The 15,050-nt window shown below is 33.2% G+C and overlaps 1 protein-coding gene across 4 annotated transcripts in view; it reads left to right on the top strand.

The window, feature by feature from the left end:
• The window catches only part of KIF2A (kinesin family member 2A), a 93,975-nt gene that overhangs the window by 73,181 nt on the left and 5,744 nt on the right, over positions 1 to 15,050 (top strand). For 3 of the 4 annotated variants that reach the window (XM_074201449.1, XM_074201448.1, XM_074201451.1), the window contains exons 15-18: positions 1,298 to 1,408; positions 5,274 to 5,341; positions 9,432 to 9,582; positions 13,020 to 13,121. In XM_074201449.1, coding sequence (XP_074057550.1) covers positions 1,298 to 1,408; positions 5,274 to 5,341; positions 9,432 to 9,582; positions 13,020 to 13,121 — 432 coding nt within the window. Of the gene's footprint in view, positions 1 to 1,297; positions 1,409 to 5,273; positions 5,342 to 8,080; positions 8,195 to 9,431; positions 9,583 to 13,019; positions 13,122 to 15,050 lie in introns of all 4 variants that reach the window. The other variant, XM_074201452.1, reaches the window with a different exon arrangement.

Below are 15,050 nucleotides of genomic sequence, written 5' to 3'. Positions count from 1 at the left end.
ACAGTCAATTTCTCCACTAAGTAGTGATTAGACAATAGAAAATATTTTGTGACAGAATGTATTTTTCTACCAAATAAATTATCTTTATTGCTCATAATATACATTTGATTTTTTCCTTAGTTACTTTTTTATCTGCATCTCCCCACCATTGCAAAAAAAAAAGAAAGAAGAAACTCTAGTAACAAACAAACATGCATAATGCAACAAATTCTCATGTTGACCATGTCCAAAAAATCGTCTTATTCTGCATCATGGGCTTATATTGATTGCATCGTTCGTGATTATTTCTTTGATCAGAGTTCTTAAGACTGTCAGAAGTTTATATGTTATAATAGTATTTACATAAATTGTTCTCCCAGTTATGCTCACTTCATTCTGTATCACTTCATACAGACTGCTTTCACTGAAGCTATCCCTTTCATAATATATTATGATACACTATTATTATATTCATAGTCCATAATTTATTCAGCAATTCCATAATAGGTGGGCACCCCAAGTTTTTGTCACAACAAAAAGCCTCCATGAATATTTTTGCATATGCAGATATTTTTTTCTCTTTGATCTTTTTGAGACATAGACCAGATAATGTTGTTATTAAGTCTGTGAATATACTCAGTTAATCAACATTTTTTTGTTCTTATTTTTTTCTGGAGTGATTGGAAATTCTTAGTCCTTACTCTTTTTTTGGTCAGCTTTGCCAAGTGATGAGTGTAATGTGGAACCTCAGAATAGTTTTAATTTTCAGTTTTTCTAATTATTAGTCATTTGGAGCCTTCTTTTTTGTGGAGCTGTTGATTGCTCAGATTCCTTAAAAAACTGCCAGTTCATAAATTGGAATCAAGTTCTTTATATATCATGGCAGTGTGACCCTTGTTTGTATAATTTACTACAAAGATTTTTTTCAAACATATTCAAGTTAACAAGTTATGAAGTATATTTGGTTTTAGTGACCTAAAGTATTTGTTGAGGGTTCTACAAGACTTGAAGTTTCATTTTTATAATATAAAAGTTATTTTTATTACTATTTCTAAAATTCTAAACACTAGTTTTACGGATCATTTCAATAAAACATCTTTGAAACATTTTCCCTCACTATAAAATAACTTTCTTTTCTTCAATTTACTTAGAATTGAAGCACTTGTGAACATTTCAGACTATTTGTAGTTATTAGTGAAACTTTTAAGCACTAAATGTTAGATGTGATGTCATGAGCAGTTTTTAAATATCATTTGGTTTTTAAGGAGAGAAATCTCTTATTTGATTGAAATGTCAGTTTTGATTTTTTAATTTTCAGGAGTGCATCAGAGCCTTAGGTAGAAATAAACCTCATACTCCCTTCAGAGCAAGTAAACTCACTCAGGTGCTAAGAGATTCATTCATAGGAGAAAACTCCCGCACATGCATGGTAAGTTTTTGTTTGGGGTAGGGGAATCAGACTAAAGGGTGAAATGGTTGACTAATCTCAGAACAAAATATGTTTGAGTACATTTTGTTTATCATACATTACATGGAACACTTACATGTACCAAAAAATAGCATTTTCCCTAGTCACAAGATCATGGATTTAGAAAGGGAAGAAACTTAAAAACTATCTAATCCTATCCCTTAATTTGTAAACTGAGGTCTAGAGGAGTGAAATGACTTGCCCAAGATCATAGAAATGGAACAGCTGGGATTAGTCAGATTGAGATTTTAGAACTCAAAATCCAGGTCCCCCCCACCCTGCAGACTAGGTTTTATTTACTAGTTATCATTAACATTGAGAATAGGCAGCTGTCCAAGACAGCAAATTGTACAACAAATGCCTTTTTGTATTAAATGAATTACATTGAAGGTCCAGGCAAAAAGAATTTAGCGCCCCCCCCCATCCCCTGATAAGAGCCATACTTTGTAGAAAACTACATTGCCTACTAATTGCAAGCTCCATCTAGAAGAATTTTTTTAAGCCTCAGTTGCTTTCTGTAATTTTAAATAGAATAGGTGCATAATCAAAGTTTTTATTCTCCTGCCATTCATAGCATTCTGCCTTCAACAGGGTTGAAAGTCATTGGACGTTCTGGGGCACTTTGTATCTTCTCGGGTACTTCTGAGTAGAATTCTTCCAAATTTATTTTCTAGTTTGCTTTCACCTTGTAATATGAAACCTATAACCATCAATTGCAACTTTACAAATAATAAAATTGTATTTGAAAATTAGTCATTTCTAAAGATGAATATTTAAATTAATTAACAAAAAAAGAAAAAATTTTAAATTTTTTTATGCTGAAATTATATCCTGGGAAATATAAGTATTATAATTTCTGTTTGAAATTAGCAAATTTTAAGTAAAATATTCCCTAACACATGCCAGATCTGTGATGTTAGTAGCATGTGCCTTACTTGAGTCCTTCCCCCTCTAGGAAATTGCTTCAGGAAAGTATACATTTTACAAGGAATTGTTGTGGGAAGAACAAGGGTAGCAAGCATATCATCGCTTATCTAGTAAATTAAGTGTGAGCCAGGATTTGAACCCATTTTTCCTGACTAGCACTTTACATACTTAGGCATATTGCTACTAATAAGACATGTTTATAATAGCTATTTACGTGTGTGTGTGTGTGTGTGTGTGTGTGTGTGTGTGTGTGTGTGTACCTAAGAAGCAGTATAGCAAAGCATATAGAAGTTAGACTTTGAAGCCAAGAATTCTCAGGGTCCCAGTCCTACCTCATACATACATTCACTCTTATTACTGACAAATCCAATAATTTTCAATTTCCTCAGTCACTCTCTATAACTTTTAATAATGTGAGTTGACAATCCACATCAATTCACAGACATGCAAACATGTGTGTTTGTGTGTGTGTGTGTGTTTGTGTGTGTGTGTGTGTGTGTGTGTGTGTGTGTGTGTGTGTGTGTTCCTATATCTATACAGGAAGACCTAGGTTCAAATTGGTCTTCTCTGTTTTATAACTATATGACTCTTATTGACGCTTTTGTAAATAATTTAACCTCTATTTGCCTCAGTTTTTAGAACTCGAAATCCAGGTTTTTTTCCCCCTGCAGACTAGGTTTCATTTACTAGTTATCATTAATATTGAGAATAGGTGGCTGTCCAAGACAGCAAATTATATAGCAAATGCCTTTTTATATTAAATGAATGACATTGAAGGTCCAGGCAAAAGGAACTCATCTGTAAAATGAGCGTATTAATAGAACCTAATTTGAAAGGTTGTTTTGAATATCATAAGAGATAATAATTGTAAAGTGCATGATGTTGGCCACATTGTGTTAAATAAAGGTTTATTCCCTTTTCTCCCCACTCTCTCTCTCTCTAGCCTTAGAAAGACTGAGTTCAAGTCCCACCTCTGACATACTGTAAACTAGGCAAGTTACTAGACTTCTCAGTATATTTGGCAATTCTCTAAGAACTTCAAGTGGCAGAACAGTTATTGAGCTGTATATACTGTTAGAGGAACTTTCCTTACTGAGAGCTCTCCACAGCAATGTAATTATAAATTTCACATGTACACACACAACACACTCCCACACATTCTCTATAGCTATTACACTTAAATATCATTCCAAAGGAATACCATGAAATGCACATTAGCATTTCAGTTGTTAATAATTTAACATTAAGAGCTATGTGCCAGGCACTGTGCTACATTTTAGAAGTACATAGAAAGACAGAAAATTGTCCCCGTTCTCAAGGAGTTCACATTTCAGAGTAGGAGACAAACAGACAGCTTGTATGTAAAAAATTTGTAAATGATGTAAACAAGGTAAATTGGGGTGTTTCCCAAAGCGATAGGACCAAGGTTTAGGAGGCCTGAAAAGGCTACTTGCAAAAGATGCAACTTAAACTGAAAGCTGAAGAAACTAGGAGATGGAGATGAGGAAAAAAACATTCTAAGGTCATAAGGAAACAGTCAACAAAAAATGGAGGTGAAAGATAGAGTTGTATTAGAAGGATAGTGAAGAAGACCAGTGTCACTGGGTTGCAAAGTATGTAGAAGGAGTATGGTGTGAGGACTGAAAGTTAGGGAGGAGTCAAGTTATGAAGGACTTTGAGAGCAAAGCAAAAGATTTTCTATCTGATACTTGAAATAATTGGGAAACATCAGCTTGCTATTACAAAAGGTCTTGATATGAAGGTGATAAGGGATCTTCCCCAGGTGGTGACAGTGCAGAGGAGTGAAGGGAGCATAGTGAAAAATGTGGAAACAATGAAACTTGACAACTGATTTGAATTGGAAGGAGATGATGGGGGTGAGAAGTCCAGTATGATACTAAGGTTGTAAGTCTGGGTAACTAGTACCTAATAGTACCCTCTCCAGGAATAATTAGGAAGTTAATAAGGAGCAATTTGGGGGGAAGGAGTAGTAATGAGTTCAGTTTTGTACATTGTTATTTTTAGATGTCTATGAAATATCCAGTTCAAGATGGTCAGAAGAGAGTTTTGTATTGGGCAAATAGATAGATCTGAATAATCCAAATAAAGAAAATAATTGAAAGAAAGGGAGGTGATGGTATAGAAGGAAAAGAGAACCCAAACAACCATGAGGAACCGCATATGCGTGATATTTACATGAAGATCAGCAGATGAGATTGAGAAGCAGTTAAACAGAACTGGGAGAGAACAGTGTCACAAAAACCTAAGGAAGAGAATATCAAGAAGCTAGTGATTGACAATGTCACAAGTTGCAGAGAAGTCAAGAAAGATATGGATTTGAGTAAAAGCTTTTAGATTTGTTATTTAAAAGGTTATCATTAACTTTGGAGGGAATAGTTTAACTAGAATGATAATATTGGGAAAGCAGACTGCAAAGAAGAAAGGAAGTGTTGGCACCAAATGGAGATGATCTCTCAGGGACTTTAGCCACAGAAATGAGATAAAAAATAATAGTTTATAGGGATAGATCCATCAGGCAAGAGCTTATGTGGAGTAGGGAAACATGGATGTGTTTGTAGTCAATATGGAAGCTATCAACAATCAGAAAGAGGGTGAAGATTAATGAGAGAGTAGAGGGATAAGAGGGCAATCTTCTGACAGAAATTGTGTAAGAGGAAGATTAGAGGAGGCACCCATTTATATAGCCACTTTCTCAAGGAAACTTAGCTACAAATGAGAACAGACATCTGGACACTTTATATCATGATTTTAATTCATTTCTTCATGTCTCCTTGGCAAAATCTTCACCTTTATTAGTTTGTAAGACTTTGCTGTTCAATTTCTATTAATTTGAATATTTACCACAGAATTTCTTGACTTGTATTCTGTTTTCCCCTAGATTGCTACCATCTCTCCAGGGATGGCATCTTGTGAAAATACTCTTAATACATTAAGATACGCAAATAGGTATGGCAAATAGTTTTCCATTTGGGAATTGGGGGGGGGTAGAAGAGATTTGACTACATTTAAAGCACAGTTATGAAAATTCTACCTAATTATATTAAGACTCCTTCATTCTTTGTGAGTATATGTTTCACAAACCCTCCTGATAGATCTATTCTTTAAATTTCCGAACATTTGTTATACAATTTAAAGTGTTCTGTGTCAAAATAATTGTGAGGGAATCAAATGATAGCAGTAGAAATGTCAATGCATTTTTAATGAGTCTTTTGTTTGTTTATTTAAACAATCAGTTAACAAACATTTACTGTGTAAATGGCAGAAAGAAAAGGCCCAGATACCCATTAAGGCTAGCACAGCAATACTGACATTTTAGATTTCTTCACATAGTCTGGATTGGCAGTATAAATCATTAGCATCAACAAAGATTTCTTCTCAGTCATTGCTTAAATTTGGAAGCTAGTGATTTGGATATGTGCATGTTTTCAAGTAGAATTTGGATTGGAGCCTATTTATTTACCTTGGTTATAGCAAAACATGTCACTACTGATAGCTCTTTGTGAACCACTGGCTTCTTTTATAAGCTTTTTTTAAATCATATATCCTGACTTCTAAGAATACATATAAATTGACTTCGAATTCAAATTTGCAACAAATAAAAAAAAATTATTGGAGATTGAGAGACAAATAACTTTAATTTTCTTCCATATGTAATGAAATATAAACCCTATCAGGTTAAAATTGTTCTTTCATATTTGGATCCCTGGTGCCTGGTATAAGTTTGTTTACCAAATACTTGTTAGCTATCAGTATCTTACTAAAATACAGAAGCTTACCATCATCAGCATATTGTATTTATAAGGTAAAAATTGTAGATCCATTTCTAAATTTAGCCCTCATATTAGCTCAATCCTAAATAGACCTAAAAATCTTAATATTTAAAATAAATTTTCAAACTCTTAATATCCTCATGGGGTACATCTGTATGTGGGGTAGGGAAACAAATGTACTTTTGAACATTGCTATTTCATATTGTAGAAGTTGACAAAGCATCATGCCTTTTGGGATGGCTCCAATTTAAAAAAAATCTTTTCATATGCTATGCAACTTTTGAAAAAGAGGGTCTTCAGAATTGCTTTCTGAAAGATTAAAAAAAATCAACAAAATTCCAACTTACATGTTACTTAAAGATTGGAGACTTCTTATGGACTTGTAACATTTTAACATTTGATTGTCAGTTTTTTAAATGTTTAAAAAGTTTAGTGAATCATACAGCTAGAATTGCAGCATGTTTGTCCATTAATTATTTACATCCCTGTTGATTTTTCAAGACAACTCACCATTGTCTTTGGTAACTATTTTAATACTCTTATAGTTTCAAAAACAATGATCATTTTCTTTAGTTCTTCTAAGTCATGGAAAATAATTGGTTACTATTTTATGTGTTTTAATAATGATCAAAATAGCAGGTCTGCCTAATAAACTCATTGAATTTTACTAAGGGTCTAGTTATACTTTAAAGTACTTTAGTTTGGTTTTTGGATGTGCTGATTTTGGCATGGTTTCATTTTATAATGGTTAGACCAAAGAGTTGGAGATAACAGGTTTTGTAGTAAATTTCAGACAGAACGTAATTGAGGTAAATTAGCTTTTTATGAGAGTAAATGCTATAAAGGTTGAAGGGCCAAAAACCCTGGGTATTTGTACCATTGTCTAGGTACAAATTCTGTGAATGTTAATGTTAACCATGATGAAGCAAAATATAATTAATCAGAGATTGTGGTACAATCTGAAGCAAGGGCAAGGAATTTTTTTTAAAAAAAATAAGGTTTGATCATTGGATGAAAGAAATGGGAACTCAAAGCTAAAGCTAGAAAGAAGTCTTTAGCAAAAGCCATTTTTGTATGTGTGGGTTTTTTGGTTTGCTTTTTCCTTGGGTATAATGATTTGATACACATAAATCCACATGATGTTTCCTGAATTTATGACCAGATTCTTGGAGATGTTCTAAGTTATGCTGAAAACAGTTGCTCTTTTTTCCATGATTTTTCCTCTGTTTGAATTCCCCATTCACAGCCATCATCTCTGACATTACAAGCAAAGAATACTTGCCTCTATTTCAGTCACAGATAGAATACAATAGTGAGAAAAGCAGTGCTAATTTTTTTTTTTTTTTTTTTTAGTTTTTACAAGGCAATGGGTTTAAGTGGCTTGCCCAAGGCCACACAGCTAGGTAATTATTAAGTGGCTGAGGCCGGATTTGAACTCAGGTACTCCTGACTCCAAGGCCAGTGCTCTATCCACTGCGCCACCTAGCCGCCCCCCAAAACAGTGCTAAAATTGAAAAAAATGTTGATGGTTTTAGAGAACATGTTTCTTGAATTAGTAATGAAAGAGAAAGAAAAGAATAAAACTGTAGCTGGAAAAGGGAATAATAGAACAGAATCTTCAGATTAAGGCATGCTTCGTGGCAATGGCATAAAGAGGAGAAAAGTTTATCATAGAAGAATATGAAATATAAAAAATATGGGGAACAATGATCTGTCTTTAGGTAAGAAGGGTTTAGTTTTGGAGCGCAACAGAAGAGGAGCACAATCTTACTGTTTGATATGTTACATAACAAAAGTTTTATTTTACTTTTTAAACAATTCCAGTAGGTGTTAAAAGAGAATATACAATTTTCATTTCTGTAATTGTCTTTACAAGAGCATTTTCTTTTAATTTGCTGCTGTTTTGATGCTGCAGAGTAAAGGAGTTTGGAATTAGTCCATCAGACATTCCCTTCTCACAGGGTAGTGGCAGTCGCTCTGATCTCTCTCCTTCCTATGAGTATGACGACTTTTCTCCTTCGATCACCAGGTCTACATCATTCTATGCATAAGATCTTTATTGTTTAAAATTTTTCTTTTGAGATAAATTTCAAAACAAAACATTTTACTTCCTTGTCTTAATCCATTATATATTTTGTTTTTTTTTATTTCATTTGGCAGGTGGTTGTTGTGGTGATTCTGCATGATGTTTTCTTTTTTGTTGTTTTTGTTCATTTATGTGCCTAAATTATTCCATAGAACACAACTTTGCTCAATTCCCTTCATATTTTTGTGTTTTAAATGATGATGTCACCTTTGTATATCTTAAGTAGAATAGTTATGGCTTACTTCATTTTATAATAAGATTCTTTTAGTAATCTTAATTAAAATGGCAGTGGTATGTTAAACCATTTTATGCCGTTTGTTACGATTTGTCCTTTTTGTGAATTTTTTCTTCAAACAGCATATAATACCCTTAACTTGAAAAGCATACCTCCCCAAATTTGTTAATGTCTAAGTAATTCCTAAGCTTATTCATTTTTAAAATTCCAATTTAAAAGATTTCTTTTTTTGAAAATAGCCGAATGTATTTTTGCCGTTTTGTAAGCAAAAGCATGGTCTTAATAAATAAGTATTTGAGTTCCAAAAAAATTTTAAATTTTGCCATGATATTTCTATGCCGTAGTATTGGTAAAAATTCTATTGATCAGTTGGATATTTAAAATGTTTCCTCATTGTATAATAATGGTAATAACACCACCAATAAAAATCTTATTTACATAGTACTCATAAATTATCTCCTATAAGGCTCACAATGGGTTTTTGATTTTGGAATGAGAGCTATTTTCATTTTAAAAATGAGAAAACTTTGTCTTAGATTAAATAATCTGTTTAAAATCATAGTAGACATAGTCTACTAGAACTAAAATTTAGGTTTCATAACTCTTAAATTCAGTGATCTTTCCACTTTTTTTTCTATCATTAGAATTCTGTAGTCATTGAGATGTCCCACCTCCCTCTTCCCTGCATCTTTTTATTTATAGTAAATTTTGTTTTTATAATGATTATAGGGTATAGGAATATTAAAGTAATTGTGGAAACAGTCTAAATTAAATCAGAAAGGTAAAATAACCATTTTATTAGTGTTCTTCCAGACTTTAGAAAAATAACATGAAGTTGCCATCATCATCATTCTAAGCGAATTAAAGTGCCTTCAAATTACAAAACTTCGGTATTGTACTACTGAATGAATTTTTGCTCATTTACAGTATTCTCTGTATTTTTAGGGTAAAAGAATTGACTGTCGATCCAGCTGCTGCTGGTGATGTCCGTCCAATTATGCATCATCCTCCAAATCAAATTGATGATATAGAGACACAGTGGGGTGTAGGGAGTTCACCTCAAAGAGATGACCTAAAACTTCTTTGTGAACAAAATGTGAGTAACTTAACATAACTGTTTTAATTTAACAGGTAATATGACCTGTTAAATAAGATTGAAGAATACTTTCTTATATTATTTTTAGCTAATCTTTCAAGTATTGACATATGCCATTGTCATGCCTTATCATTTCATTATATCCTTTTAAGCAATTGAAAGAATTCTAAGGAGTTCAGGAAAATCCCAATTAATGCAAATAATGGTTCCATTTATACCTTATTTTTCCATAGGGTTGGAACTCCTATGGAATAACCACATTTTACAAAACTTCAAATAGTATTAATATGAATAAATGCTTCCTCTTCTGGAATTTCATTGTTTGTACTGATCAGGTCCATTCTTTATTTATTTTGGATAATTTTTTTTTCCTGATTTTGTGATTTCAAATTTACATTAATGTCATTTTCATTTATCATTAATGTAAAAGACTTTGTTAATTAGGATCAATTTAAGGTATATCTAACAGTTTTATTATTTAATACAATTTGCCAACATTTAATTTTTGTTCTTCCTGGCAGATTCTTAGTTCAAAAATTTTTGGAGACAAATAATTTAGTGAAAAGGAGTGATAAGAGAGTATCTACAAGTGCCATGTTTCCAAGATATATTCTCTGATTGAATAATCCTTAACATTTTAGAACCTTGATCTTTGAGGTGTATGCTCAAAGTAGTCCAACCTCACCCCAGTTTTTCAGATAAGGAAAATGAGGTCTTCAACTGGTAAGGTAACTTGCCCATATTATGCATTAGAATTTCCATCTGAAATGAGTCATTTGGCTCCCAAATTCAGTGCTCTTTTTAGTATACCATAGTTATAAAAACAAATTCCTTTCTCTTTCCTACTCTGGCCCTCTATTGTAAGTCACTGAAGAAAGCTATAGCTACTGACTGGCATAGAGCCACAAATGGCTCCAGTTACTATGAACTTCATGATAACCCCAGATATAGAGTCATTGGAAAAGGCAGAGATGGAGGAAAGTGACTTTGATTTTTTTTTTGTCTTTAAGGGCTAATAAGAAAAAAAAAAGACGGCAAGCCTTAGGGTGTCTTGTGACAGTTGTAAATTTCCCATCCTGGTTGGGTCTTATAGATAATAGATCATTGTGGTATACCAGAAGTTCCATTGGTTTTTAGATTCAAATGAATTGGAATTTGAGGACTGACAACATAAAAAGAATCTGAAAATAGGAGTACTCAGCGCAGGAATATGGTATTCTGCAGTTGAATAAGAAATGATCAAAGGAGGTGGGTTAGACAGTTGATTTCATATTGTGAATGATAAGTTTCTGGCAGTTGACATGAAGTCAAGTCCGGTGGGAAGTGATGAAATAATAATATCCCTGCATGTCCTCTCCAATCAGAGGGATCCCAGGGGCATGAATGCTGAGGAGGAGGTATGAGTTTGCAGAATTAAGAGTTTTTGGAGATCATAAAATCTAAGAGCTCAGCCAGGTGGGAAATGATCAAAAGAGTTTTACTCAGTAAAAAAATATATCAACTGGAAATCTTTATTAGTTTCCATGACTTGTAAAGAGACCACAATTGCAGGAGAGTATGGACCCTAGATTTTACACCTCTTTTACTGTTTATTTCAAGGGACAACTGGGTCTGTAATGGCTAACTCCTGTAGATAAAGAGAAAGAAGAGTAAGATTTGACATTCAGTCAGGTTGACTGCCTATCTTTATCTATCACTATGCCAAGCGTTGTGGAGGACAAAAAAATTATGCCTTCTTTTGAGATTACTGTTTTATACATATGAAATAATTGCAAAAAGTTAAATGTTAGTTAGATAACTGGACTAAAGCAATCTGGAAAGGTTTCATGGAGAAATGGATTTGATATAGGCCTTGAAGGTGAGAGAGGTTTGGCTATTATAGAATGGAGGAGGCAGGCATTCCAAGTAATGGCAAAGTACTGGCAAAAGGACAAAGATGTTTATTGATAAACAAAGCATGTGTAAAGGAGATAAGGAAGAGAGTAGTCTAACAAGAGTGAATAACTTGTTCAAGATGAGTTTTTTAAAATATCAAAAAATTTTAAATTATGATTTTAATCTATATAAATTTCTCCATCAGATATGTGGAGATATGGATTGACAAACCATTCCCTTAGAGCCAAATTCAAGCTAGTGAACTAAGAATAATATTTATGTTTTTAGATTAAAAAAAAGTCTTTAAAATGTAAAAATTATTCTTTACCTGTCTTTTTATGGCCTGAGTACTGTAGTTATGCCTACCCCTAGTCTAGACAGTCCAACAACTAGGGAAATTAAACCCTGATTTGTAGTTTGCTGATTTTGAGACATAAATGCCCAAGTTACAAATTTAACCATCATTTCTCTGAAAACTGGTGGAGCTGACACTAGTGTATGTTAAAATGGGGGACACAGACAGGGAAGTCAGTTGCTCATGACTCCAGGTAACCCTGCATAGTGCCCTAAAGTTACTTAATATTCTGTAGGAATTTAGTGAATCATAATGATCTTTTGTCTCAATTCTGCATCTAACACAGTTCTTTTTTCTATTCAATTATGGAGTCTAGTTCAGTTTCTGTCTTGTGAGAAAACTTTTTCAATTTGTGTGTCTGGAAGCTGGACCACTTCCTTTTGATACTCAGAGACCCTTAACTAAGGCCCTAAATTATGTAATCCAGTCACATCTAAAGATGGATGGAAGGAGTTTTCTTACAATTATACCTCTCAAGCAACTCATCTGAAATCATGGGCCTATACTGGTCAGGAAGTTATTGTGACCTTTGATTAAATTCAGATAGTTGACAGTGGGGAGGGGAGTAGGAAGTAGTAACACACCTTTTTTCCTAATTTCAGAGAATTGTACCTGTTCTCTCTTTTTCCTAGATTGGGAAATGCCTAATCTTTTCTCCAGCTACAAATTAGACCACCTAATTCTATATCCTAGTTAATTGTCTTTTGTTTTTAATACATGAAAATTGGTTCTCATTTTTTATTCAGGGTAGTTTTAAACTGTGTGTGCAAAGATGATCTGAAGTATCTTTTAAACAGGAAATATCAGAATATGATAATGGATTCAGAAAGTGGTGTTAACTCCTTTTGTACTAGGTATAGAATGTAGCAACTGACTATTTCCTCATCTGCCTCAGTTTTATATACATTCTATAAAATTTTCTGGTTTTGGAGGGGTAGGATTTTAAGGGATGTTGTGTAAAAGGATCTTGCAGTGAAATCTTGTTTAGTAGTTAATTTGCTATAAATTTGATAGCCTAAATGAATTTAATCTTTTGGTCTATCAGAAGCAAATGTGATTTTACTATGAAAATTTCTTTTAATAACCTAGTAATTGCCAATTATAATAGTATGATAATATTCTTATCTACTTGAAAACTATATTTATTTGAAAAAAACAAGCACAGAGCATGAATATTATCTCATATGATATTTATTTTTATTTCTAGGAAGAGGAGGTTTCTCCACAGTTATTTACTTTTCATGAAGCAGTCTCTCAGATGGTGGAAATGGAAGAGCAAGTTGTAGAAGATCACCGAGCAGTCTTCCAGGTAAAACAAAACTTTATCCTCTTATATGACTTATAGACTTTGAAGACACATTTTTTTGTCATGTATCGATAGTACAGTAGTCTGATTTAAAAGTTCCAGAAGCTTTTCCATATATCTTTAGGCTCCTGAAATGTATATGTAACATAAGAATACTGTGCAGGGTCAAAAGGAAAAGGAAAGGATGAGACTACTGCTTAGAAAGCAGCTTGATGTTAAAAAATGATAAAAGTAGAATTACTCAGACTTAGCTTGTCTTTTTTTGTCAATAATACTTCTAGGTTACATAATGTCCAGCAATTTCATTTCTTTATATCATAGAATTAAAAACTAATTTTATATCACCTCCTTAACTGCTCCTGTATTTCTTGGCATGTTTTAAAGAGATTTTTCTCCTTCCCATCTGCCTCACACATATCCATTTTTATTAAAGATTTGGGTCGACATTAATAATCACAGCTGCTTAAAATAAGGCTGTCAGAGCAGTTCATGGTAGCAAAAATATCCCAAAGGATAAACAAGCTCACTGTGACTGTTTGTCAAAACTGCTAATTGGCTAAGGGAGAGAAATTAATTAGGAGGTTGAATTATAGGTTTGAAATGCAAAGGTCCCTTTGAAATTGGCACTTACTATCATTGATTGGGTACCTAGACCTCATTCTGACCAACAGAGAAGAATTTTGGTATATAAAATGTTAGAATAACAGGGCCCAATAAATTTTGCTACAGAAGAACAGTTTTGGAACTTGAATTATGTTGATAGAATCTACAACTCTTCCAGAAAATCTAGTTTCTGTTAAGTTATTTTAGTCAGATCCAACTCTTTGCTAAGTAAACCCCCAAATAGGACTCACAAAGATATTAGAGTAGCTTGCCATTTCCTTCTCTAGCTCATTTTATAGATGAGGAATGAAGCCAACAAAATTGTGACTTGCCCAGGGTCACATAGCTATTTAGTTTGAGGTCAGATTTGAACCCAGGAACATGAGTCTTGTCTGACTCTAGGCTCGGCATGCTAATCACAATGCTACCAACTGCTTTCTGGAAATACAGATTATCTCAGATAAAACAAAGATAATTGAAATATTTTTCAATACAGTTAAGTTTACTGAATTTATTTTTAATACTTAGTTTCATTGAGAGGAAAAACTTTGCCAGTAGTTTATGCGATCACAGAATTTCTTTCACACTTCATGGAACAGCATTTTTGTGACATGTTTTAGAAAACACTGTCCTAGAATTTAGGAAAGCAGATAACAACAACTTTGAAAGGTAAAATGGGCATGCTCCTCCAAAGACTGACTCCAAAAGAGAAAATGGCCCAAGAATAAAGCAGTCTCTCAAAATTGAAATTCTAAAGATAGAAATCTTAAATGACTCTAATGAGAAAGGAAACAGGAAGATAAGGAACAAGCTTCAAAAATCAGTATGACTTCTGTATTAGTTTGAGGAATTTTTTTAATTGATATTTTATAATTCCACTTACATATTAAAAAAGTTTTTCAGGGGCAGCTAGGTGGTGCAGTGGATAAAGCACCGGCCCTGGAGTCAGGAGTACCTGGGTTCAAATCCAGTCTCAAACACTTAATAATTATCTAGTTGTGTGGCCTTGGGCAAGCCACTTAACCCCATTTGCCTTGCAAAAACCTAAAAAAAAAAAGTTTTTCAACAATCACTTGCATATTTATAAGTTATGGCTCTTTCTACCACCCTCCCTCCCCTTAGTAGTGAGCTTTCTAGTAAAGGTTATACATGTACATTTGTGTTTAACATGTTTATATATTAGCCATTTTGTGTATGAGGAATTAGGACTAAGGGAAAAATAAAGAAAATCATAGGATAGGAAGGAAAAACATAAAAGAAATTTTTAGAAAGTGAACATAGTATCCAATAGTATTCATTCAGATTTTGATTTGGGTTTTTTTTTTCTGC

Source organism: Macrotis lagotis, chromosome X (genome assembly GCF_037893015.1).
Source record: "Macrotis lagotis isolate mMagLag1 chromosome X, bilby.v1.9.chrom.fasta, whole genome shotgun sequence".
Lineage (NCBI taxonomy): Eukaryota > Metazoa > Chordata > Mammalia > Peramelemorphia > Peramelidae > Macrotis > Macrotis lagotis.
This window is presented reverse-complemented; position numbering and strand designations above follow the sequence as displayed.